General features: G+C 43.7%; 1 protein-coding gene across 3 annotated transcripts in view; it reads right to left on the reverse strand.

Annotated features, from left to right (window-relative positions):
• Positions 1-20,882, reverse strand: part of CNTLN (centlein) — a 218,812-nt gene that overhangs the window by 188,466 nt on the left and 9,464 nt on the right. For 2 of the 3 annotated variants that reach the window (XM_032214335.1, XM_032214333.1), the window contains exon 2: positions 3,562-3,650. In XM_032214335.1, coding sequence (XP_032070226.1) covers positions 3,562-3,650 — 89 coding nt within the window. Of the gene's footprint in view, positions 1-3,561; positions 3,651-20,882 lie in introns of those variants that run through there. The other variant, XM_032214336.1, reaches the window with a different exon arrangement.

The raw sequence follows: 20,882 nt of genomic DNA on the forward strand, positions 1-20,882 counted from the left end.
ATGGTGGGCGGGTGGGTGGGCCCTCCTGAGCACAGTACCGGAACGATACCTGTTTCTCCCAGCAGGCACCAGTACATCCATACCAGGGCATATCGGTCATATCCCACCAGTGATTCAAATTACCATAGCCATTCAAATTACCGTAGCCATTCTTAGAAGTAATGTGGAGTTGATTTCTTAGTCTGATCTACAGTATATGTTGGCACAGACAGCTTGCCCCCTGAGCTTGTTGTCTATAAGAACTATACTCTTTGGAACCTGTGCCATCTGGCAATGTACTTTGCCTTCAAGTCCGTATTGACTCCTGGAGACTGCCTGGGCAAATCCCTGCAGTTTTCTTGACAAGATTTCAGAAATGGTTTGCCATTGCCTGCATCCTAGGGCTGAGAGTGAGTGACTGGTCCAAGGTCACCCAGCTGGCTTTGGGTTGAACCTGGGTCTAGAATTCATGGTCTCCCAGTTTGTAGCCTGATACTTTAACCACTACACTAAGCTGGGTCTTGCACATATGTCTTGCCTGTATTTACTATGATGTAAGTCAGGCTAAGCCTGCTAGTTTAAAAAGTGTTGTCCTCCAACAGGCCCATGATTCAAAAGCAGCTGGACATTTTGGTTTCTTAAAAACCTTACATTTGGTTAAAAGAGTTTTGGTGGCTCTATCTGAAAAAAGACATAGAATCCTACATTGCTAATTGTCCTGTTTGTGCTGCAGTAAAGAGGCCACCAGGTAAACCTCAAGGACTACTCCAAAATGTCACCAGACCTGGTGTCCCTTGGAAGGAGATATCGATGGACTTTGTCAAGCTTCCAAGAGTATTGGAAATACCATCATTTGGGTGATTACAGACTTGTTCTTCAAACAAGTGCATTTTGTGCCCTGCTCCAAGATTCCATATGTAAAAACACTTGCTAAACTGTTTACCCTACATGTGTATAGGTTACGCAGGGGGGTCCAATTCACCTCCCACTTTTGGAGAGAGTTCCTAAAGTTGATAGGCTCTCCCCAAGGTCTAAGCTCCTCCCACCATCCGCATAAAAATGGAGCTTGTGAACATGTTAACTCTGATCTAGAGCAGTATCTTAGGTGCTATGTCAATTATCAGCAAGATAATTGGGCTGACCTCTTGCCTTATGCAGAGTTAGCGTATAATAATTCCATAATAGCAGTACAGGATTGACCCTTTTCAAAGTAGTGTTTGATCAGGATCTTGTGCCTATTCCTGAATTGCCCCAGGAGGAACCACAAAACCTGTCTTTATCCGAGTAATGGAACTCCCATTTCTTTGTCAAAGCTACCCTTTTCACTCTTTATATAAAAGCAAAGAAATTGCTCAGCATGATTCCCACATACCATAACAATCCTGGATCCAGCTTCTCATCTTTTACTGCCTCCAGTGGCTTGAATGTACTTCAGCCATGTCAGTCTCATGTACCTCATTGCTAGACTCAACCTGAAGCTGGAATTTCTCCAGGCCATGCTGTGAAGCTTCCTTCATCTCAGACTCTTTTGAGTCTGAGCTGGCCATCAGATTTAAATGTACAGATGTCTCCTTGTGCATAAGCTCTAGAACCAAGTCTCCTGTCACTAAATAAAATCTTATCTATGACTGCCTTTATCCCCCAAACTTATGTTGGGAGTTATGCATTATGAAATAACTGCATTGCTTAAAGAATAAGTCATTTGCTAAAATATAAATGTCTCAGCAAAAAAAACTTTAACCAGTTGAAAATAGTAGTGCTACTAGATACATTCTCAAGTAATAAAATAGCAGTGAGAATAACCTTGAGAGAAAAAAAGGAAGAGATGATACTAAAAAACGATTAGACAAGGGACAGGGGAGTTCAAAATACCTTAATGGTCATATGAAAAAACTTATGGACCTGTGAAATTTTAATAAAACTAATCTAAAAAAAAAGATGAACTTGACCAAATATGAGTGAGAATGCTATTAAGGCCTACTTTATGACGGTAAGAGTGACCAAGGACCAAGTCTCAAGCTCTCTACATGGGGGAAGTTAAGGAAATTTCCCTCTCCCCAGTTACATCTGCCTGTCCCATAAGATGTAACAAAGTTATTTTTAGAAGATGCCTACTCAGGTAAAGATATGTATCATCTACTTATCTAAAAATAAATGTAAAAGGTATTTGTAGAACTACTGCTTACTTTATATAATTTTAATTCATATATGCATCAACTAACAAGACAATATAGCCGCAGTTGTGTCCCACGTATATGCAGGAAGAGAAAGAAAGCCTGAAGATGTTCTTGCAGAATGATTACCCATATCTAGTGTTTGAAATTTTAATTCTGGGTAGAGTAGAAAACAGAAGGCAGACTTTCTTCTTTCTTTTCATCATGGGAGAAATAAGATATAACAAGTCCCCGACTTGAAATTGTCATAGTTAAAACAGTTATAGGATGGCTGTATTAAGAAAGCCATGTGGCTTTGAATGAAGATATGTGCCAAATCCTGATAAACCTCCCCTTCACAGATGGAACATAGCCAAGGAAAAATCTACACCAACATAATTTTCTGCCAACATAGAAGTCTACCAGGAAAGCAGTGTCATTCTACTGACATTTGTATCTCTATGTCCATTTACACTAAAACATACCAGACTAGTTTTTTTTATATAAACTAAATTTACTATGATTTTTTTAAACTGGATGGCTTAGACCAGCAGTCACCAACTGGTGTTCTGTGAGAAAATGTTGGTGGTCCGCAGAAAAATTATTTGCATTTTTTATATTGCACTAAATCAGTTTGCACTATGCCTATGTCCTCAAACTACGGCCCTTGGGCCAGATATGTGTGATAAACCCCACAAAGTTTGTGGGGCTTTGGGAAAAGGCTGGAGGGAAGCACTGCTGGTGGCAAAGAACCAGTATTCCAGTGGGACTGCATCATGGCCTAGAACTGGCTGACCATCTCAGCCTGCTGCGCCTCCAGATGCCGGCACCTGGCCTTGCAATCCCGCAGGTCTTTCTCTGCTTGGAAAGCCTATGCTTGTAGTCCTCAGTGAGGTGCTTCTGCTGAGCTTCCTTCTCGGTCAGATCCAATTTGAACTGAGCTTTTTTTGCCAACTCTTTCTCGTGGTGGCTGCTTAGTTCCAGCAACTGCTTCCTGTTGGGGTCCTAAGGAGCCCAGGAGCTAAGAAGGCGAGGAGTGGCTAGCAGAGGAGAGGCAAGTAGAGGCTGGCAAGGCACCTCTTGATGTGAGTGACATCGTCCACCCAGTCACGCCCACCTAGCCATGCCCACCCAGACAGTGATTAGGCAGATTATATTAGTGGTCTGCGGGATTTAAAATTATGAAATTAGTGGTTCCTGAGGTCCGAAAGGTTGGGGACCCCTGGCTTAGACTACTTCAATAAGTAAAATGTGTTAAATGTTTGAATTAATTAGAAAATATAGCTCTCTACTTAACTATTTTCTATTTCCAGATTTCTAGAATATATCTTAGGAAATTATATCTTAATTTCAGGAATAGCATTGCTAAAGGTTACTTTTACATATAGTGGAACATGAAATGCATAATTTAAAAAATCTCCCTACTTACCTTTCCACAACCAAACTGATTGCTTGAGTAACATCTGGGTTTGCAACCTGGAGACGTTTCCATAAAGACCATACAAATTCTTTATCAACCTTAATAAAACAAAACATGAAAAAGATTAAATATGGCAACACCCCAGTTTTAGCTGACACCCCAGTTTTAGCTGGCATTCACAACTAATCATTGTGATATACTCCTGGATTGCCTCTGCCAATGGTAAGGCTGTAATAATAATAATGATGAGGATGATGCCCAAGAATTTTACAAAACACATCAAGAAATTGCAGCTTCCTGCAATAACACTAGCAGAACTGCAAAAAACTGTGCTACTGGGAACATCACATAATTTAAGAAGATACTTGGTTGATACCTAGGACGCTGGCAGCAAACCTTATTGACCATTAGCACCAGTCAATGATATTTGTGATGTGTTTTTGAATGTTCAGTTGATGGAGTTTCATGTTTAATAAATAAAAGAAATGATGATGATGATGATGATGATGATGATGATGATGATACTGATACTTAGTCGATACCTAGGATGCTGGCCGCAATCTGTATCAACCATCAGTACCAGTCAATAATATTTGTGACACATTTTTAAATGTTCAGTTGATTGAATTTCATGTTTAATGACTAGAGTAAATAACAACAACAATAATAATAGTCTTCTTATGAGATATTTGTCTATTCAAAATATGAAAAAGCTATTTGGATGTTTCAAGGTTGAATATTCTAATACTTCCTTGTCACGCCCTTGTCACCTCAAGGCTGGATTATTGCAATGCACTCTACATGGGGCTACCCGAAAGGCGTTCGGAGACTACAGCTAGTCCAGAATGCAGCCGCGCGAGCGATATTGGGTGTACCGAGATACATCCATATTACACCTATCCTCCGCGAGCTGAACTGGCTGCCAATTGGTCTCCAGACACAATTCAAGGTGTTGGTCATTACCTTTAAAGCCCTACATGGCTCAGGACCAGCGTATTTGCAAGACCGCCTACTGCCGCATACCTCCCAACGGCTGATAAGATCTCACAGGGTGGGCCTCTTTAGGACACCGTCAGCCGGACAGTGTCGGCTGGCGGGGCCTCGGAGGAGGGCCTTCTCTGTGGCTGCTCCGACCCTGTGGAATCAACTACCCCCAGAGGTCCGGACCTCGCCCACCCTCATGGCCTTCAGAAAAGCTGTTAAAACCTGGCTGTTCCGGCAGGCCTGGGACTGTTGACCTTATTAGGTAGGGTCCAGCCCTAATTTGAATGTATGCGTGTTGGAGAATTTTTATTTTATTTTGTTTGTTTTTCTTTCTTGTTCTGTGTAAGCCGCCCGGAGTCCTCCGGGATTGGGCGGCCTATAAATCTAATAAATTAAATTAAATTAAATTAATTCCTCATCTTCACATACATATGTTGGAAAATATCATCTGGAGATGTGTCTAAAGCTTCAGGGTAATTACTAAACAGTTACTGAACAATATCCAAACTGTTTTAATAAAACAAAAAATGTCAGAATATTCTATTAAATATTATTTTGATTATTAAAATAATAATTTATTGTCATAATTAAGAAGTTCTGAAGAATTTTAATTTTTTTCATACATTTTATAAAATGTTTCACACTATTAAGTCTTAATAACACAGTCTTGAAACTTGTTCTTAGGTTCTACTAATATTATCTGAAATAAAATTGCACTTCTAGTCTGAAATTGGCAGAGCAACCCAATTCTATAGCTGTCAAAGCCTAGGATGTTTCAATCTTCAAAGTACCCAAGGATTACTCAGCCTACCAAGTGTATGTTAACAGAACAGAAAGGTCATTGGAAGTCTGTCTTGAGCAGTTAAAAATATATCTGTACAGATGTCATTTGGAAATTGCCCCAAATTTTCTTATGAAAAATAAAATTACTCACTCTACCACTGCATCTCAAAAACAAAATCTGCTCACTGTGGGAATGTGTATGAAAAATGGAAAAAGACAGGTATAAAACATACAATTTAAAGTGTTTTGAGAACTATATTGAAAGTGAGATGCTCTTCCCACTACTGAACAGCAAAGCATCTGCAATGATTGCAGATCAAGTTTCATACTGAAAGAGACAATTTTGAAAGAGAGAAACAATGGAATTGTGTTTCAGTCAACAGTGAAAATAATTATACCTCATCACCATCATGTTGACATGTGGCAATAAAGTAAAACTAAATATCTGTGTCTTGCTAATACTAAATATGGTTGTGCCATCATCATGGGAAGAGAATAGATTCTGTGTCATATTAAAAGATGTGTTCTCTCAAAATAATCTAAATATTTTTTTTCATAATGTGTAGACACTAGTTTTGTAATAACATGGCCATTCAGACATCAGCAGTTGAACCTTTCCCTGGAAAGTTTTGAGCAAATTCTCAACACAGACTATTTCTGATGGCTAACTCTATAAAACAATTCTGAAGATAACCATTACTTTCTCAACTTAAAAGATTTACAGTGTTTAAGTATTAGAATGATCAACTGACACAAACACTTATTGGAATGTTTATAGGAACCACTAGTTCGAATGTGTTTCCTCTGGGAGCAGAGTAATTGTGTTACATATAATCATGCCAGATATAAAGATACTATAGAATGATTAGTGACTGTAAAGGTGAAAGGCCAGGGGGAAGGAAATGAGACACTGAAATATATTTTTTTAAGGTGTATATTAAATTCACATAATCCTTTTATTCTTCATGCATGTATCTACCTCTCCATGTTGTTTTGGGACTATTAGTTAAATCTAGCTAAAAACTGAAATCCTAGATTACAAGGGGATGGGGGTGGGATATTCTGATTCATAAAAGATTTGCTGCAAAAGATCCAGCATTGTGCATAAAATGTGATTAAAATTATTTACCCACACTTCTGGGCCTGGTAAGGATAAATCTGATAAAAAAATACCAGTATTGTTAATCAGAGGGTTCAAACATGACCATAAAGAGAGGCCTTGAAGAACATCATACATGTGTGTTTACATGTTCACACAGGTAGAACTAATAGATTTCTAAAATTGAGTGCAGACCAAAAATACACTGTATTAAATACACTGTATTTAAATATGCACGTTACTAATTTTCCGCAGAGACACTAGAAAAATGTGAAGCATTATTTGATGCTCTTCTAATTCTGTTTCTGGATGAGCTGTTGTATCAGGAAAAACAGAATACTGATACCACTTTCTAAACTCGGGACCAGAAGAGATTATTTAAGTTTCACTCCTGCTTGGTCTGATAATCGTAATGCCTCATGAGGCCATTCACATACGAAAACACCTGCTACTACTTCTCCAGTTTTCTTAAGAGTTCAAAACGTACTTCGACCTTAATCTTCTTGAAATCATAGCTGACGAAAACCTTAAGAACAGAGTAACAGCATAGAGGCTTTAGGCAAAAACTCACTGCCCAGTTCCAAGACAAATCCCATGCACATCCAAAATATACTAAAGCAGTATCGCCAAGTGATATCTAAGGAACTCTAAGACTATAAACCAAGGATTGAACCCTGTGAAATCCAGATATAATTCCAAGTCTTCAAGAAAGCAAATGAGTAAGGAATCTTTGAGATAGGTCCCAATGAACAAAATACTACAGTAGGAGAACTTATCTAGGCTTGGTCAAATAAGTAAAGTTTCCCACTCAGCTGCTTATTAGGTAGTATGCCATGTACTGTAGACTGATTTAAAAGGATGGTATAGATGTTGTAAAAAATTAAGCCAGTTTTTATAGTAGTAGATAGAATATTTTTCAAATCCATGCTTACAAAGTAACAAACCGATAGAGTCCACAAAATTATCTGATAACCCTTCTGTTATTAATAAACTAAAAAAATGTGCGTGTGTGTGTTAGAGAGAGAGAGAAAGAGGGAGGGAGGGAGGGAGAGAGAGAGAGAAAGAGAAAGAGAGAGAGAGAGAGAGAGAAAGAGAGCTTTCACTACTTGCCTCAGCTTCTGCCCACCTTGCCATTCCATAGCACATTCTATGCAAGTAGATAAAATAGGTACCATTTTGATGGGGAAACGAGCTGTACTCTGTGCAGGAAGACAGATTTCTGATGGCTCTGAACTTTCCTGGTTGTGGTGCCTGCTAGAAGGCAGTTAAGAAGGGAGCGGGATTTGAGTGACACTGCAGGAAGAGGGACTCGTCTTTCTCTCTGATGCGAAGCTCACCCTCCTATGGCGCACCTTGGAAAACATGTAAGTGTTTCCTATAACAGGGCTGGTACCTTAGCAAACCAAACAACTACTCTGCAATAGCACTGTGCTCTCCTGGCTACTGAAACAATGAAGGAGGAGGAGGAGGAGGAGGAGGAGGAGGAGGAGGAGGAGGAGGAGGAGGAGGAGGAGGAGGAGGAGAGAAGTAACACTGGACTTCAGTTGTGCTTGTGGCAAAATGAACAACATGTGTCAAAACTGAACTGGGTTGTCTTTAGCATTAGAACGGATGCTACAAGTGGCACCAAAACACAAATCTATACAATATATTCTCAATCTTATTAGAAATGACTATGTGAAAACCTTGACTCACTAAAACCATAAAGATATCCTCATCTTACAATCATAATTGGCTCATAATTAAGATTGCAATTTGTTGAGGTTAACGGTCAAGGTATCACATGACTGGACCTGATTTTTTTTTTCCTGGTGTCACTTTGCTATAAATTCATATGAAATTAGGAATCCAGTGGTTAGCTATTGCTCCAGTGAAGACTAACAGTAAATGCACCAGCAAAGTATTGGGGGGAAATGTAGCGTGTTCTCATTCAAATATCCAGAAATGAATGAGAATGATTGCTTAGTGAAAATCTACTTAAGAAAAGACCTGCTTGTTTCAAATATATGGTTTAAGCATACATTCATTCATGTGTACAGACAGTACAGGAATAAAAGTCTAAAAGCACGGCTGACTGGACTGTTTATGATGAGAGATTGAAAAAATTAGTGAAGGATATATGAGTAACAGTAACAAGATGTTCTGAACGAGAGATGGACCATTGTTTTGTAGTGTTAAGAGTAGATCTTGGGGAAAAATGAACCTAAAAGAAAAATAAGAGAGAACATACAATAAAGAATGAAAGTACACTGGCAGCAAAAAAGAAAAAAAATATGAGTCCTATACGACAAAGGTCTTAAAATACATTAATTTCCCCAAAGAATTAATGGAAAATGGCTGAAAGGAAAGACGATATAAAGTTGCTTGAATCACAGTGAAAAGAATTGTGTTACAAAGTGCCACAAAAATCTGGGGAGTTAGATGGGAAATATGAAAAAGAATGCTTGGTAGAATGATGAAGTGAAAGAGGCTGTAGATGGGGGAAATGCATCTAAGATGATGATTGCTGAAAAAAGTGAGGAAATATATTGTACATTCAGTATAGAAAAGAAAAAAGACTACAACTAATGTAATGCTAGAAATAAAAATGTTTTCAAAATCTCTCGGGTGTCTGGGGCGCAGACAAAAATTTGGTAAAATTACTTCCTGTGCCCTGTGAAACCATGTGTTAATTTTGGGGATGAAGGCCAGGTCCAGACGAAGCACAACTCTGTCCAGATGTATAGTCCATAGTTCCTCTTGAACAGACAGGACCGCTAGCTCCGATATTCTCCTCGCAAATGTTATAGCAATGAGAAAAATCGTCTTAAGCATGAGGTGTCGGAGGGAGGCAGCTCAAAGTGGTTCAAAGGGAGCTGAAGTTAGAGCCTGTAGAACCAACAACAACTGCCAGGTCGGGTACCAGTGGACCACCGGGGAGTGCAGGTTGGAGGCACCCTTGAGGAAACACCGGACCTTCAGTAGTCTGCTGAGAGGCTGGGCTGAATCTCCTGACCAAACAGTGGATAGTGCAGCGACCTGGCGACAGAGGGTGTTGGGAGCTAGCCGCCTATCGAGGCCCTCCTGCAGAAAGTATGCGGGGAATATGCAAGAAACTGGCGCTATGATTGGATCAATATGGCAGGTGTCACACCACCTGGCAAAGGTGGCCCAAGTGGAGTCATAAATTCTGGTCGTTGAGGGTCACCTGAACAGTACATATCACCTTGTCCGAGAGGTCATCCCTCCTCAGGTGCCAGATGGTCAACTGGAGCCACTGAGGGTCCAGGTGGACGATGGCCCCCTGGCTGAGGAGGACCTGACACTGAAAGATTTGCCACGGGCTGCACACTGAGAGGCTGATGACGTCAGCGTACCAGGAACTCCGGGGCCAGTGAGGAACCACCAGAAGCACCTCCGCCCCCTCCGCGATGATTTTGCGACCACTTGCGGTAGAAGAGGAAGAGGTGGAAAAGCATACAAAAGTCCCTGAGGCCAGCTAAGGGTATCAGTCCCCTCCGCCTGGAGCAATTGAAAGCGGGAGAAGTGATGTAGCTGGATGTTCTCCTGGGTGGCAAACAGGTCGATCATGGGAGTGCTGAATCTGTGGGACAACTGGCGGAACAGGACCGGGTGCAGGTGCCATTCTGCATTGTCCATGGTGGTCCTGCTCAACCAGTCTGCCTGGGTGTTGTCCACTCCCAAGATGTGATCGGCTCGGATGGATTTGATGTGATGCTCCACCTACCTTGCCCAGAGCCTCTGCTTCCGCCATGAGCTTCCTGGATCTCGTGCCACTCTGGCAGTTTACGTGTGCCTTGGTGGCCACATTGTCTGTCATCAATAGCACATCTTGGTGTAGAATGTCCTGCTGGAAGTGACGTAAGGCAAGTCTCGCTGCCCTCAGCTCTAGCCAGTTGATGTTGCAAGCTGCTTTGGCTGGACACCACCTGCCTTGTGTCACGTGTTGACCCATGTGGGTGCCCCAGCTGAATAGGCTGGTGTCCGTTGTAATGAGTACTCATGTTGGCTCTTTGAAGAGGTGTCCTTTTAGCATGGCCGATGATTGCCGCCACCTAAGGGACCTCTTCACCCTCAGTGAAGTCAGACCTTCGTTGTGGAGTTGCTTCTCTTGGCTCTCTGAGGAGGCAAGAGGAACCACTGCAATTCCTGCAAGTGGAGCTGTGCCCACGGAACTACCGAGTTGCACAAGATCATTTTCTCTAATAACTGCGAGAGGAGCAGCACAGGGACCTGAACCTTCAGAACTAGGGTGCCTAGGCTGTCTATCCTGTCCTGGGACAGAAACACCTTGCAGATTGAGGTGTCGGTCACCGCCCCTAGGTGGAACAGCCTGGTGGTTGGTGTGAGGTGACTTTTCTCCAAGTTCACGGAGAACCTATGGTTCTGAAGGAACCTCATGGTAACCTGGAGATCTTGCAAGACTTGTTTCTTTGACGACTACTGAATCAAGATGTCGTCCAGGTAACACTGAAGCCTTACGGGTCTACCCCTGAGGTGAGCTGCAATGATTGAAAGAATGTTGGTGAAGGTCCTGGTGGCCGACGACAGGCCTAATGGTAAGGCCCTGTACTGATAATGTTGGCTTGTGTAGAAGAACCACCGGAACCTTCAATGTTGTGGCCGAAATGGAATGTGCAGATATGCCTCCTTCAAGTCTATGGACATGAGGAGGTCCCCCTGACGAATCCGTGCTAAGATGGTTTGCAGAGATTGCATTTTGAACCTCCTGTATGCGAGATGGTAATTGAGGTTCTTCAGATCCAGTATTTCCCTCCACCCTCCTGAGCTCTTCGGTACCAGGAAAAGAATTGAATAAAATCCCTTCTGCTCCTGATTGGATGGTACCTGCTCTATAGCATTGATCTCCAGGAGGTGATGGATCTCCTGACACATGAGCTCTCTCTTGATTAGACAAGAGAGGGTGGGGCAGCGGATGAAGTTCCTTGGGGGATGAGAAATGAACTCCAGGGAGAGTCATTCCCTCACAGTTTGTAAGATCCAGGAATTCTTCGTGGCCTGTTCCCTTTGGGAGATGAAAAGTTGGAGTCATCCCCTGATGGGAGGTGCTCCCTGATGGTCACTTGGTTTTGCGGAATGGCCTGTGAGAGGCCCCACTGCGATTGGGTCTACAGTAGTTGAATTATTGCCTACCCCTGTATCGAAAGGACTGCTTGTCCTGGGACCTGTCAGATGATTGAGTGAACAGTCAGTGGAATGTGGAGGGGTTGAATGAGGAATCGTTCGCATGAAAGGACTGCCTTCTAAAATAGGGAGTGGATTTGTGATCCTGCTTTTTACTTAGGGTAGGAAGCACCTTCCACTTATCCTTAGATTCAACTAGGACAGGGTCTAAGGCTTCACCAAACAGTTTGGTCCCTTTGAAGTGAGCGGAGGTGAACTTCCACTTTGATTTCATATTGGCCTGCCAGTGGCAAAGCCAAAGAAGGTGCCTAGATGTTACATTAGATGCTAGCACCATGGAAGCAAATGTCGCCGTGTTAAGCGAGGCGTCGGCCGAGAACTAACTGCTGCTATGATTTTGGTCATGTCCTGATGAAGACGTGCATTACCTGCCAGAAGTTTAGACTGTAACCAAATAATAGAGGCCCTATTAAAGAAAGAGGCGGCAGAAGAAGCCTTAAGGGCCCAGGCTGCCGCTTGATGTGTTTTGTTGCAAGCCTTATCTTCCACCGTGAGACCCTCCATTAAGTCTGCTGGCAGAACAGAGTTGGAAGTAAGAGCTGCTATTGGGGGGGTCTACCGAGGGTAAGGCCAAAACCTCCTCTAGACTCCACAGAATATAGCTTCTTGTCCCCTCCACTGGGCATGGCGAGGGAATCAAGCTGGATCTACTGCCACTGAACATGAAGAGACTGGGAATAACTTCCTGCGGAGGGGCTTGCATCTTAAACAGACTATCATTGGGGTTGTAGGCGGTCAAGTCCAAGGAACTCTGGCCTGCTTGGGGTTTAGTACCCAACTGGGTAATCGTGGCACGACAAAACCACAAAGCCCTTATCTGCGGAGACATAAGCGCATCGCTAAAGCCGTGACGTCATCACCGCGCGTCATCACCGCTGCGACAACAGGGCGGCAACAGAAGGGTGCTTTAAAACGGCGCCACGGCAGAAAGCCGATTTCAATTAAGGTAAGGGTTAGGATTAAGTTTAGGGGTTTGTTTTAGGGTTAGGTTTAGGTTTAGGGTTAGGGTTAGGGTTAGGTTTAGGGTTAGGTTTAGGGTACTGAGTGCTTGGGAATGCGCGGATTTGCCCTCCGCGATTATGTCATCGTGGTAGGGTCGCGTTTTTCCTTAGTGCTTTGAACGGCGCGAATTAGTCTTCGCGCTTATGTCTCCGCGGATAACGGCTTCGCGGATTTGTGGTGGAACCCTGGGTAATGGCCTTTGCCTTGTGCAAGATGGATTTAAATAGAGTAGGCTTGAAGAGCCTGGAGAAGGCAGGGGCATCTAGAGGAAGGTCTTCGTCCTCCAAAAGCTCCTGCTGCTCCTGCTCTGGGTCCTCCCAAGAAGAGACCTCACTGACCACAGAAGATTCCAGAGAAGGATGCAGCTAGCGCCAGACCCTTCCTTCCTGGATCTAGATGGGGCCAGTTTATCTGAGACCTGATCCCTCTTCTGGAGCCCCTTGGTTATGCCCTGGGGGATGGCACGATCAATAACTGCTTGCATTTGGGTGGACAGTTTGGGGCCCTGATCTTCTCTGGGCCTATCCCTGCCCTTGGATCTGGAAGAATAGGCTTCCCCCCCCCCATGAGCTTTGCCATGTCCATTAGGTCAGGTTCGGATACAGAGGAAGGTGCAGGGGAACCGGGATCCACCAGGGAAATGTCAGGAGACAAATCCTGACACTCTACCTTCTCCTCAATGACCCGCATGGGGTCCCCAATGGGAGGGAGGAAGGACCGACTCAATCCATGCAGTGGCCTGTGGGTTGGCCTTCCTTGCCTGGCACTGGGCCTTCTTGAATTGCTTTTCGAGAGCCCATTGCTGACGTTCTGATCCCTATCCGCAGCTGTAGATGATTGGTAGAGATGACTGCCCTTTTTTTGCCACCCTACCCTGTCTAGTCTTCTTGTCATTGCTTGTGGCCTTGGCCTGACTAGGGACTTGGGGGGAACCTGGTCTACCGTGACAGCAGGTAGATGGGCCTGGCTGATCCAGATCTGCCGAATCAGAGGCTTCAGCCATCTCAAGCTGTTCACAAGGAGTCAAAGCTGCCAAAGATGTCAGTCAGCAGGTGATGGTCATTGCGGAGGCCTCTCGCTACAGCTAGAGCCTTCAGTCAATTTAGGGAAGAAGAGCCCAAGGGATCACAAATCGGGGAGGTTGCGCTGCTTGGCAGATCACTCAGAGAGGGGTAAAAATGAAATAAACCTGTCTCTGTGCTGGTGTATGACAGTAAGGCGGCCAAAGACACCAGCATTGCCCGACAATGAAAAGGTGAGTGGCAGCAACCGTGCTGGAGCCCCAAAAAATGTCAGCTGGCCACTTGGCGGCAATCTGCGTGGAAACAGATGAGCGGGAAGGCAAGCTTCGAAAGTGTGTGAAAACAAGCCTTCAAAATGGCCACCACTCTGGTGTGGGGGTGGGCGAGGAGAAAATGGCGGCCACGACTTTTAAAAGCAGCCAAAAATGTCTCCATGGCTTGGCGGCAATCAAAAAGTCCAGAAAACTCTGACAACTCCCGGCAGCCGCTGATAGCTCCGCTGCCCCTCTGGGAGGTAACAATCCCTAGGAGGATCTCTGCCACCGTCCGCAAGCGGCACAGCAGGTGGAGCACCCCCCACATCCGCTCCTACCTCAATTGAAAGTCCGAAGGGAGAGACAAATTAAAATTCATAGAAATCAGGAAATAAACAGGAAAATCCAAAAAGTTAGACAATAACAAAGGAAACGAACACAGAAAAACTGCTGAGAAAGGAGAGTCCAAGCCTTTATTAAAACTAGAAGCTGGAGCTCACAAAAATAGTCCTTAACGTGCCAGACTGAGGAAAAAATCTGGCATTAAGGAGGCATGGTTAAGGAAAAAGATTACCTCAGGCAACCAGAGTAATTTAACCCAAGCTTGGACTCTCCAAGCAGCACACAGGAGAATTGACTATTTTGATTAAAGAAAAGAATATAGTACTTTTTATTTAAGTTCAGAAGTGGTCTCCACATGGAAACTTTGATTTTGTTTTTTACCGATTAGATTGATAGAACTTTATAGAAATGGCTTGTTCATATTATTATGAAAAAACAAAGTCGTGATTTTATGTTAATGACTTATTTTACTGCAACAGAGAAATCAGAAGTCAATGTTTCTTTTTCTTTATTTCTTATCCTCCCACACTCTCTTCCCCCTTTTCCTCCCCACCGTTTTTCTATTTATTTTCATATTTTGTATCTTATTTTATAACCCAATAAAAATGTTAAACTGGAAAAATACATCTGAACTAGTATTTTTAAGCTATAATTAAACAATGTATGATGCAGATTATATATGAATTACATGATACTGAATTGAACTGCTTTACTTAAAATGTTATATAATGGCACTTCATTTATGTATTCTTCTTTGTAACTATGATATTTTATTTTGAAACTGTGTATTTAGTAGTATGTCCGAACTTGAATCTATGATTACATTTATTCATAGTATTTGGAAAAGTCATATTCATAAAATTTAGCTTATTTTTATTAATCCATTAAAAAAATCAATGACCTAAACCATTTCCGAATTCAGGTATAGCAATCCCAGATTATTAAAAACTGAATTTCAGTTTCCTCACTGCAGTGCCAAAGACAAGATATTATGGAAAACAGGGAAGAGCCATAAATTAACATTTAAATAAAATGTATCTCCAATTTCATGCAGCCCACACACAATGTTTTGGGGCTTGAAGATTCCCTTTCAATCTGATAGAACAATTGCTAAAACCAACAGTGTGGTTTGCATCCAGTTTAAAGTGGGAAACACAAGAATATAAACTCTGGAATGGATGTAACACAGATTTAAAAAAACAGAAAAACCCAACTCATTACCCAAGCCTAAAGAAAATCTCAGAAATTGACAATTCCACCAACACGTTTGTAACATGGAACAAACTATTTTGCAGCATTTATTCCCCTCCCCCCAATAAGTAGTAGGACTCTGGTAAGTACCATGTCCAACCACAGTCTTAATCAAGCATTACTTGATCCTGAGGGGAAAAAAGCATAAATTCAAATCACAACAGTGAAAAAATTATTTATGATCATTTTCACACTTTCACCATTGCAACATTTCCATAATCATGTGATCAAAATTCAGATGTTTGGCAACAGGTTCCTATTTATGATGGTTTCAGTGTCCTGGAGTCATATGATCACATTTTGCAACCTGACAAGCAAAGTTAGTGGAGAAGCTGCATTCACTTAACAACTGTGATATTAACTTAGCAACAGCAGTGATTTACTTTACTCTGGTAACAAAGGTCATAAAATAGAGCAAAATTCACTTAAGTGTTTTGTTTAGAAACAGAAATTTGGGACTCAATTGTGGTTGTAAGTCAAGGACTAGCTCTTTTAATTTATTAATATGACCCAGTATTTTCATGGTTCTCATCTGACTTTATATTTTAAAGCTACTTTAAAGATAATTGTGTCTACAAAATCCCATGAAAAAAAGACCATTGCCAAGTATACTTGGCACTTTCTCTTTAAGAGTCAGTCTGGCTAAGTACATATTTATTTGATATCCATTCTGTAATTCACTGCAATGTAGAATAATAATTTCACATTCAATTTTAGGAGGCAAAGGTCTATATTGGGGCCTCAGTAAAATAATCATTGCTAAATTGAATTGATCTCAAGGGCATTACTTTATAACAAAAAAAACCCTTAAAATCAACCATTATTTTAAAGCTATCCAATTCAGATCTTAAGGACAACTAATGAAAAAAAAATCCATTGGCTTCTCAACCTAACTTTCCTCCTTATTGTTTGTAAGGCTAAATTGTAGAATCAATGAATTCATGTAGAATCAATGACACCATAGATGCAAAATAAGTGATAGTATCAGTTAAGTATATTGAACTGAAATTTCCTAACAACCTTGGTAATAGCAATGTGGAAACAGCTTTTTTAAAAATAGTATTTATTTCTTTGAATGTGTTTCTAAGTTTCAAATTACAATTAATCCTAACTAAATTTATTTTTTTTAAATAGGGATATGCTGCTATTTGGATCTGAAACAGACAAGGTTTTTTTTAAAGAAGGCTATTTATTATACCTGTCACCCTTGCCCTTTTCCGCTTCACATATAATATGACTATAATGCATAAATATAATATCCACACAAATAGCTGGATCATCTTTATTTGAAATACTAAACAATCTAAGATGAAACAAACAAAAATAAAATGAAAAATAAAATAAAAAGAAATAAGTATTATAAATAAAGTAGAAGTAAAGGTTTCCCCTAAAGAATTTTAATAGTTTTATGGTTCTACAGCTTAAGCTAAAATATACTTATTTATAATAAGGGCCTCTATTCATTTCTGCTTCCTAGCAGAGAGGGACAGTGTTGTCTGAAGACGCTTCCATGGTTATGTAGCCAGCATGACTATACACCAAAGGTGCCAGTGGTGGGTTGCCAATTTTTTTACTACTGGCTCAGGCATGCTCCCACACATGCGCATAAGTGTCCGGGCGGGTGGACAGAGTCTCCTGCCACCGCTACTAGTGGTTTGGCTGATCCAGGCCAAACCGGGATCAACCCACCTCTGAAAGGTGAATGGAACACGGTTACCTTCCCACTACATTGATACCTATTTATCTACTTGTATTTGTATGCTTTGAAACTCCTCGGTGGGTAGGAGCTGGGGAAAGTAACAGGAGCTCACACTGTTGCGTGGTGCTTAGGTCTTAAACACAGGCTGTCAGTTCTCCAGCTGACAACTGGAGAACTGTTCTTTAACCAATGAGCTATTGGGGTCCCTTATTCTAAATAAATATATTTTAACTTAAACTGTAGAATTATAAAATGAAGAAAAATATTGCAAGTATTTTTCTGTTGCAAATAACTTACATAAAAATGCAACAACTTGCTTCAAGTTTCAATTCAGTGTCCATAAACATAATTATATGTATATACTGAAGAAGCTATACTATCACTGCAAAGAGATTATTCTTGTTTGCATTTGATTTGTACCATGTCCTTTAAAGCCTCTAATTGCAATTATGGAGTGTTAAAGACTAGAAAGCCCTAAGATGGAGAATGAGAGGAGAGGAAAGGGAGAAAATAGTCTATTAAAGGGTTTATGCTTTTACATTTTACTCTGATCCGAGTTGGCACTGAAAGGCAGAATACACTATGTTAAACTGTGTCTGAATATGTAGATTAAATTATATGAGTGAAAAACTTGGCAGGTCCAACTTTGTGCAGAAGTAAAATGTACTCAGAATGAGTAGACTGAATCAAGTGAATGAAGAAATTGGCAGACTACTTGACTGAGATAGACCATTGGCTTACCTGAATGGTCGTTCTCTCGGCGCTGCGCAGTGTCCAAGCACGGGCTTAACTTCAGCTTGCTGCCCAAGGAACTGAGTTTAAATTTGATTGTAGCTCCACCTCTTGGTTGCCTCAGAGACTCAGTTTCAAAAAATGAAGAAGACCAATAGCCCATGACTCGAACCAGTCAGAGTCCAAGTCCAAGACATGAAGGTGCTAACAACACACCTCGTGGCCCCACCTCAATGGTGGGTTTGGACACTCCGCAATGTCGAGAGAACAACGATTCAGGTAAGCCAATGGTCTTTCTCCTAGGCGCTGCTTGGAGTGTCCAAGCATGGGACATGCCAAAGCTATGTCGAAGTCGGGAGGGAAGAAGAACTGTCCGGGGCTGCGGTGCTTGCCACGACTCTCTGCAAGACTCTTCTCCCAAATGACGCCTCAGCGGAGGCGAAAGTGTCAAGTCTGTAGTTACGGATGAATGGAGACGGACCAGATCACGTCGCAGCACGGCAAATTTCTTCAATTGGTGCTTGAGTAGCCCAGGCGGCCGAAGTCGCTGCGCTCCTCGTAGAATGTGCTGTGATACGCGGAGGAACCGGTCTGGCCTGAGTCTCATAAGATATCTTGATGCTTGCTATGAGCCAGCGTCCGATGGTAGAGGATGTGACTTTCTTTCCCATGAAGCCAGCTGGAAGGAAACAAATAAAGCTTCTGACTTACGGAAAGGAGCGGTCCGCTTGATGTAGATGCGCACCGCCTGCAGCACATCCAACTTGTGCCATGTCACTTCTCTCTGGTTCCTGGGGCAAGGACAAAAATCCGGAAGTATCACCTCCTGCGCCCTATGGAAGACGGTGTTAATCTTCAGGACGAAGGCAGGAGCCAGTCTTAAGATGACCCTATCAGAGTGGAAGATGCAGAGGTCGCCTCTAACTGACAAGGCGGCCAACTCCAATATCCTGCGGGCTGAGGAGATGGCGACCAGAAAGGCAGTCTTAAGAGTCAGGTGGCGCAGGCCCACTGTCCGCAAAGGTTCGAATGGTGGCGCAGCAAGCGCCTGCAGTATGACAGTGAAGTCCCAGGTAGGGTACCTATGAATGGGAGGCGGACAGAGTTTGGACGCCCCCTTTAGGAAACCCTTTACCTGGAAAGCGGTAGCTGAGTGTCAGATGACAGAATGATGCTCAGGGCACCACCTGTCTATGGAGTGTGTTTGGCGCTAGCTCTTTGTCCAAACCGTCCTGCAGAAATTCGAGGACCTGCAGGATGGTCGCGGATGAGGCCACTATCTGATGGTTGAGGCACCAACGGGAAAGGGCCGACCAAGTTGCCTCATAGATTCTGATGGTGGAAGGTCGTCTAGAGGCTTGAATTGTCTGGATGACTCGGTCGGAAAGGCGATGAAGCCTCAGGAGGTCCCCCTCAAGTGCCAGACGGCCAACTGCAGCCACTGGGGCTCCGGATGTTGAACGGCCCCCTGGCTGAGGGAGATTTGCTCCTGAGGTATGCGCCACGGCCGGGACACCGACAAGCTGAGCAGGTCGGCGAACCAAGTCCTCCTTGGCCAGTGAGGAGCAACCAGAAGCACTTCCACCCCCTCCTCCATTATCTTCCGGATGACATGTGGAATCAGAGGAAGAGGGAAAGCGTACAGTCGACCCGGAGGCCAGCAGGACCTTAAGGCGTCCTTGCCCTCCGCCCCGGGGCAGTGAAACCTGGTGAAGTACCGGGGAAGGTGCGTGTTAGCTGGCGAGGCGAACAGGTCAACCACCGGGTGGCCAAACCTCTGGGACAGCTGGCAGAACAGTCTTGGGTGCAGCCGCCATTCCGAGTTCTGGATGGTGGTCCTGCTGAGCCAGTCCGCCGTCACGTTGTCCACGCCGGAGATGTGGTCTGCTCGAATTGATGCCAGATGTCTCTCCGCCCAGCGACCCAGGGCCTCTGTTTCTGACATCAGGGCCAGAGACCGCATCCTGGTGGTGGTTGATGTAGGCTTTGGCGGCGATGTTGTCTGTCAGAATCAGTACATCGCGGCCCCTGACCTGATCGAGGAAGTGGCGTAGGGCGAGTTTTGCGGCCCGGAGCTCCAGCTGGTTGATGTTGTGGGCGAGCTCCGCCTGTGACCACCTGTCCTGGATCACCGAGGTCCCCAGGTGAGCGCCCCAGCTGAAGAGGCTGGCGTCTGTGGTGATAATCAGTCGCTCCAGTTCCCTGAAGTGACTGCCCTTGAGGAGGGCATCCGACAGCCACCACCGGAGGGGTCGGAGGATCTTCGGGGGGACCCGGATTACGTGTCTAGAGTTGCTGGCCTTGCTCCTTTGGAGAGGGAGAAGGAACCACTGCAATTCCCGCATGTGCAACCGCGCCCACGGGACCACCGAGATGCAAGACACCAGCTTCCCCATCAGCTGCGAGAGAGAGGACCAATGCGGACCCAGTCAAGAGGATGCTCCTCACCAGGGCCCAGATGCTGTCCACTCTTTCCTGGGTGAGGAAGACTTGGCAAGTCTTGGAGTCGATGATCATCCCGAGATGCTGGATTCTGCAGGTAGGGTCCAGGTGGCTCTTGGCCAGGTTGACGGAGAACCCGTGACGCTGCAGGACCTTGATGGTGGTGGTCAGGTCTGCCTGGGCTTGCCCCCTGGACGAGTGGATAAGGATGTCGTCCAGGTAGCATTCCAATCTCACGGGAAGAGACCAGAGCCGTGCAGCCACGGCAGCCAGCAGCTTGGTGAAAGTCCGCGGGGCTGATGAAAGACCGAAGGGGAGGGACTTGTACTGGTAATGGCGATAGCAAACTGGAACCTCAAGAACTTGCGATGCACCAGGTGGATCGGAACATGCAGGTACGCTTCTTTCAGGTCGATCGAAGTCAGCAGATCGCCCCGTCTGACGCAGCCCAGGATGGTCTGCATCTTGAAGCACTTGTACGCCTGATGTTTGTTCAGCTTCTTGAGGTCCAGGAT

This window comes from Thamnophis elegans, chromosome 3 (assembly GCF_009769535.1).
Source record: "Thamnophis elegans isolate rThaEle1 chromosome 3, rThaEle1.pri, whole genome shotgun sequence".
NCBI lineage: Eukaryota > Metazoa > Chordata > Lepidosauria > Squamata > Colubridae > Thamnophis > Thamnophis elegans.